The sequence below is a fragment of the Athene cunicularia genome, unplaced genomic scaffold (assembly GCF_003259725.1).
Source record: "Athene cunicularia isolate RWA unplaced genomic scaffold, athCun1 SCF_141, whole genome shotgun sequence".
NCBI lineage: Eukaryota > Metazoa > Chordata > Aves > Strigiformes > Strigidae > Athene > Athene cunicularia.
The window spans coordinates 11,222-17,282 of NW_020799202.1; the positions used below are offsets into that span (position 1 = coordinate 11,222).

Genomic DNA, 6,061 nt, shown 5'->3' on the forward strand with positions numbered 1-6,061 from the left:
TCCCAGAGCCCCCCCCAGTCTGTATCTTCGCGTTAACTCCAAACAATCTTTTTTACTTCGTCGAACGAGGGTCTCGGGCCCATCAGCTCTTTGCTGGTTGGTGTTTTTGCCGAAGGCACGAGGGGTTTTGAGCCCTTTCCAGTGGCCTCCGTGCTTGGAAAAGGAGATTGCTTTCTTCAGTCGAAAGGGTTTTCTTTGTGAGCAACGCTTCGGCAAAAGAGTTTTTAAAAAAAAACCAACAAAACAACCAACAATAACCTGTCTAGTTGGCTTCAAAGGCCAAAAATATGCGATAATTGTGGTAGGTGACGTGAAGACGGAGACTTGTTCAATTCCCCCCGCTCCCCCAAGGTGGCACCTCAGGCCTGCACAGCGCCCAGCTAAATATAAAAGTGATTTCTCGATGGAACTTTTGCCTCCGAAACAAATAATTTTTCAAAGCCTATAGTAAATACGTCGATTTAAAGAAAACGGGCCGATGAATCTGCGGTCTCACTGTGAAAACCTTTTTCCCTGCAGCGCTGGTTTTGCCGTCCCTGTTGGAAACAAGTCCTGCGTTGGATGCCGGGTTCTGGTGTGTGGGTGCGGTGGCGGCTGAAGTGCCAGTGACGGCTTCATCATCATCATCATCATCACGAGAACTCACATCAACGTGAACCCACGGGTATCAGCTCCTTCCTCTCCCCACACTTTTGGCAGCGGTGCAGTGGCCCGTATCCTCCATTCCCGATTTATAAACATCGTTTGGAGAGAAACTTCATTCGCGGAGAGGTTTTGTGAGGGGTCCTTACACGGGGAAGCAGTGCCGGGCGAGCAGACACCAGCTGGAATTCCATCTGCCACCCATTCCTGCCTCCAGAGACCAAATATCAGTTTTTTGGGCAGCGAAACCGATCTTTTATTTTTTTCAAAGGATATCTGCAATTGCATCGACATTGCACAGAGATCAAATCACACCCGTGGCATCGTATCAGTGCTAAACTGGAGAGAGGAAAACGTGATCTCAAACTGTAGATGATCTTTGTCATATTTGGAGTTACCACAATTTTACTCTGAAAAAAAAACAACACAACTTTTTTTTTTTTTTCCCCAAAAAACAAGTCACTAGGCGCCTGTAAATCATATTCCAAAATCCTCCCACGCCAAGGGCTCCCTCCCAGCCTGTCACACAAGCGGATCTAACAGAAGGACATTGCCCACAGAGCCAAAAAACGATTCTTGGTCAGTCGATCCATGCGAGCGTAGCGTCGGGGGTTTAACTGCAGCCTCGGGAGTCCTCCCGGACGCGCGGGGTCCGTCTATACCAGCGGGTAAGAGGCGTAACTGGCGATCCCGCAGTGGTTCGCGTGGTTCCTCGCCATGCGGATGTAGCCCTCCTCGCCAAAACTCACGCCCCAGCTTTTGGGACAGGAGACAAACAAGCAGAGATGAGCGAAATTAAATTCCTTTTTCGGTAAGTGAAGCGGCAGCTTAATCACTGTCACACCGCCAAAGGGTTTGCGTTAACTGCTTCGTGGGATTTCTAATCCCCGATTCGGTTACGACAGCGCTCGTGAACATAAAGGGAACTTAAGGCGGGCGTAAGTGTATTTTAAATGCGTTTAAAGTTCCCTCACACTGCTGGGACGGCGTAAAGGTGCTTTGACATGGCTAAGCAGGACTCCTGAGGGAGTAGTTTAAGGGCCAACAGCAACTTTCCATGCTGTAACAACCCCCACTGCACAAGCGCCCAACTGGCCGTCCTCTCGTCTGTATAAATATCGGTCGTTATAAAACCGTGAGGATGCCAGCTTGAGCAGCGGGAGAGCCCGCCCCTACAGAGCGCGAGCGGGCGGACGGCAAGAGTTCGTGCCTTCACCTGTTTTTCACAAGCCAGTAATCCTTATCGTTCAGGGTGCCGTAGCCAACCACGAGCACTGCGTGATTCACCTCCTGGGTGCACCGGGGGTCATCGTACACACCTGGAAAAAAAGGGAGTTTGGGAAGGTGTCATCAGACCACAAGAGTCGTTGAGTCAAGGTCAACCTTCGGCAGAGTCACTTCATCCAGGGCTTAAGCCCCAGCTTGCCAAATTCCACCAAATTCCATAAGCTTGATGCGGAGAAAGACACAGAAGACTGTGAAGATCTCCAGAGTAGAAGGACGTACCTGACCTGTACAAGAAGAAGGTGGGCTGGGCGGCGTCGATGGCGACGGAGACAGGTCCGATGTTGGCTACAGCATCTCTCAGGGCTGCTTCGTCGGCGTAGGGGAGCTCGATGTACTTGGAGCAAGTGGCGGCTCGCGCGGAAGCGTCGTATTGGCACGTCCCGTTCTGGTGGGAACAAGAGGGAGCCGAGGAGTGTGAGGGATTCACCAGGAACATCTCAAGACTTTGGGGTGTTTTCCGTCAGCCCTCTTTTACCCTGTGCTAACCCCCTTCGTCATTTTCCTGTGAGCACCATTTTTCTACACAAAAGATGCCTGGAAGGACCTGAAAAGACTTCCCCACACCAAGATCTGCCAGACTATTGCAACAGAATTCTCTGCCTTTTTTTTCTAGAAACCTCTGATGACAATACTTCTACCACTTCCCTAGAGAAACCGTCCCTGCTTCCTCATCCTTGCTCCTCCTCATGTTTAACCTAAATTCCTTCTATCGTAAATCAAGCCCGATGGCTTCTCAGTCTCCCTCTGGACACAGGGAACAGCGTCTTTTCTCTCTGGAGCTGCCTTATGCATGTTTGAAGGTTCGTATTCCACTTCTCTTTCTTGGACCGAGCTGCTGGTGCGTTGACCTGTTTACACAGACCCTGTTTTCAAGACACCGGGTTGTTTCAGGGCATCTCTTGTCTCTGGCCATCAAGACTCTCAGCATGAGGATCTTTATTTTCTTACGGCTCTTTCCTTACGACCTTGCAGCGGTCACACAGCATCTGTTACCGGCAACTTTTCAACAAACAATCGTCTAAACCTCATTCACCGGAAGCCTCTGCCCCCTGAAATGGTAGAAATACCAATATCCCATTTGTCAACTACAGAAGATGACAATAGGACCCAGGACTCCTGTCCCATTTTTCCTTTCCGTGTAGTACGTTGCCTCATAATTTATGTAGGACAGAAACATGTAGAAATTCTGGCTCCCAGTCCGGGCATTCACCCAAGAGAATAAAAAACAACTCCAGAGGTCCTTTCCCTGGCTTTGAAAGAATCAGCTGCAAAGACGACACGAGACTGGTAGAAACCAAGACAGAGGGAAATCGGTGGGAGAGGAGGAGAAAAGTGCCTGCACGGGAGAGCAGAACGAATGGCCCTGCTGCTCTGCACACACACACACGTGTTTTCCTGCAGCTTTCCCGTGCTGTTGGGGTCTGTCACCTACCTGAGCCGTGTAGGGGTAGGACTCGTCCGAGTCAATCCCTTGGTTGTCGATGATGTACTGGAAAGCGCCGGTTATGTAACCTCCGCTGCAGCCCTTGTTCCCGTACATCATGGAGCAGTCAACGAGGTTCTGGGGGCTCAGGGACACCAGCTTCCCCGTCTTCAGCTTCACCTGGGCCTCGAGGGCTCCCACGGCGCTGAACGCCCAGCACGATCCACAGGCGCCCTGCCAAAGCCCCAGAGACGCTCAGCCCGAGCCCGGGACCGAGACGCGAAGAGGCGCAGAGAGAGTTTCAAACCTGGTTCTTCACGTCCGTGACACATCCCTTCTCCCTCCAGTCCACCGTGGCCGGGAGTCGGCTGCCGGGCTGCGGTCGGGACGTGGAGGTCCGGTTTGGCCGAGGGACAACGTTGAGTCCGGTCAACAAAGCTGCCACTTCTTCCCTGGTCTGGGGGGAAAAGAAAATCCCGGCTCATGATGTCCTTGTCTTGGATGCATCTTACACCGGGCGTGCTGGAAGTGGAGGGTCATTTCCCTTGAACAGTCTGAGCGGCAAGAATTAGGTTTGTGGAGTCCTTGATTTTGTTTTTGACATTTATTGTCCTGCCATTCATTGGAAAGGGCAAGAAAAAGAAGATACGGAGCGTAACTCCAGCGCCAAAACCCGATGGCTTTCGCTGAACAACACCCCGACCTTGGGACAGAGGGATGATTTGCAAATATATATATATATATAATGACCAGGCCCAGGTCTGGGCATCCCTAATGCTGCGTTACGGAGCCGTTTCCTCACACCACATTGCCTCATGCCGCTGGGTTGGGCACAGGAATGTCTCAGCAGTTTGTCCCCGGCTGCTGGACTCCCGGAGAGGGTGAGCTGAGAGAGGGAGGGGGGGGTTGGGAGTTCCCCCACCCCTAACCCACTGCGACGCCTTGTGAAAGCAACCTCGTGGGTGGTTAGAGATGGAGACAACCCTAGAGATGAAGACAACCCCCTTCTCAGCAGCGTGGCCGGCACCTACCATGTCTGCGAGGCGGTTCATGCCCAGCTGGTAGGAGTGCAGCCCCAGGGACTGCTCCAGATTGTGCAGCGTCACCAGTCGCAGGTTCCTCTCCCACGTTGCGCGCCGGTCCCCTTCCTCTTTCTGAAAGCAAACGCGGCCCTCGTGGCGTGTAGCTGCGGCCCCCGCGGCCATTTCATCCCATTTTATCCCCCGGAAGGTTGTGGGGAGCCCCTGGGGAGCAGCCGTGCTTCGGAGCGCTGCCGGCTCCTGTCCCCCCACGGCAGCACCCCGAGCTGCCCCCACCCCGGCACAGCCCTACCTCGTGGCCGTACTCCTTGCCGTAGGTTTTCTTCCAGAGCTGCCAGTGCCAGTCCAGCGCGGGGTCGGGGTGTCCCAGCGCCGCCGCCAGCGCGGCCAGGAAGGCGACGGGAACCAGAAGCTTCATCCCGCTCGGCTGGGGCCGGGGCGTCGCACACGGGACGCAGGCTGGGAGCCGCAGGCTCAGACCCGGAGCCGAGCTTGACCCCTTAGTGACAAATCCGGTTGGGTGAGGGAGGCCCAGCGGTGATGACAGCCCTGACCTGCGCTCCCCGGCATGCCCTGCGCTGCCCTTCGACACCGGCTGATGCCCGACACCTCCCGTCCGGCCTGCCCAGACAAGCACCCGGCAGCGGCGCTGCCTCGCCCCCTGCGCACCCCCAGCCCCTGCCAGCTGGGGGGACAAATCCTGCCCCGCACTCGGGACCTTCCCTCGGTGGGAAAAGCGGTGCTGGAGGAGCCAACCCCCGCCCTGCCCGCGCCGACGCCGAGAGGCCGGGACGCATCCAGACACGCGCCTCGTCTGGCGGTTCCGCCCTGCCTGAGAAACCCTCCCCGAAGGCGGTTTGCACGTCGCCTGGTCAAGGAGCTGTTTTGACCAACCCGTGTTTTCCAGCGCCTTGAAAAACAAACAGCAAAAAAATTCCTATTTTTATCCAACCGATGCCCGCCAGCTCCCGAGGACGGGCTGCTACCTCCAGTTCAACTACCCAGAGAGGGCTTGGAGGAGATTAGAGATAAAATGGAGTCAGAGTCAACATAAAAAATGTTGTCCCTTCGGTTTTACTTCCTCAAAGCTCCCAGCGGGGTGTTAAAATACAAAAGAACCCAACGTACCTGGAAAAGCTTCCGATGGTGGGTACCTGCAGCGCGTGTCTACGGGCTGGGGGGACACCGGGGACAAATCCAGCACATCCCCACCTCCGGGACAACCCGGACCTCTGGCACACGGCGCCTGCGACTCGTCAGACAAATCACGAGTCAGGAAATGAGGAAATGCTCTGATTTCATTTTCACTTAGCTGGGAACAGGCCTTGCTGTGCTGGTCATGGGCTGATCTGAAGCAGGAGCCTCCATCTCATCGGAAAAATGACTGTGGAGGAGAAAGTTTCCTTTTCCCCGCACCCCAAAAATTAGTGTCGAGGCTCTCACGGCGGTTTATGAGGCTCGTGGGGCCGGCGGGCGGGAGCGGGGCTCGCGCTCCTCTCCCGGGTTCTTTACGTTTTCGTGACTCGGTGTTGAGCTAAGAGACAGGATGAGGTCAAGCACGGAGCCTTGCTACTGGTTTGAACTGGGTAGAATCCCGTCCCACCGCCGCAGTGTGCCCACCAGACCAAAGCCAGCCCTTAGAAAAAAAAATAAAATCACATTTATTCCC

General features: G+C 54.6%; 1 protein-coding gene across 2 annotated transcripts; it reads right to left on the reverse strand.

Annotated features, from left to right (window-relative positions):
• Positions 1 to 898: 898 nt before the first annotated feature.
• Positions 899 to 5,633, reverse strand: CTSS (cathepsin S). Of its 2 annotated transcripts, XM_026867090.1 has the most exons (9): positions 5,521 to 5,633; positions 5,287 to 5,302; positions 4,685 to 4,891; positions 4,384 to 4,506; positions 3,660 to 3,809; positions 3,362 to 3,586; positions 2,149 to 2,314; positions 1,859 to 1,961; positions 899 to 1,398 (listed from the first exon to the last, which is right to left on the reverse strand). In XM_026867090.1, exons 3-9 carry the CDS (start codon positions 4,808 to 4,810, stop codon positions 1,299 to 1,301), a joined length of 993 nt encoding a protein of 330 aa, XP_026722891.1. In that variant the 5' UTR covers positions 4,811 to 4,891; positions 5,287 to 5,302; positions 5,521 to 5,633; the 3' UTR covers positions 899 to 1,298. The 2 variants fall into 2 exon arrangements, with proteins under 2 accessions (XP_026722891.1, XP_026722892.1); XM_026867091.1 differs by lacking the exon at positions 5,287 to 5,302.
• Positions 5,634 to 6,061: the final 428 nt, after the last annotated feature.

Bases quoted from the DNA above. Each gene is read 5' to 3' on its own strand.
- CTSS (XM_026867091.1), bottom strand. From the start codon at position 4,810: ATGAAGCTTCTGGTTCCCGTCGCCTTCCTGGCCGCGCTGGCGGCGGCG. The intron at 3,810-4,383 runs GTAGGTGCCGGC...TTTTCCCCCCAG, and splicing joins TGAACCGCCTCGCAGACATG to ACCAGGGAAGAAGTGGCAGC. The intron at 1,399-1,858 runs GTGAAGGCACGA...CTGTCCCAAAAG, and splicing joins TACTGGCTTGTGAAAAACAG to CTGGGGCGTGAGTTTTGGCG.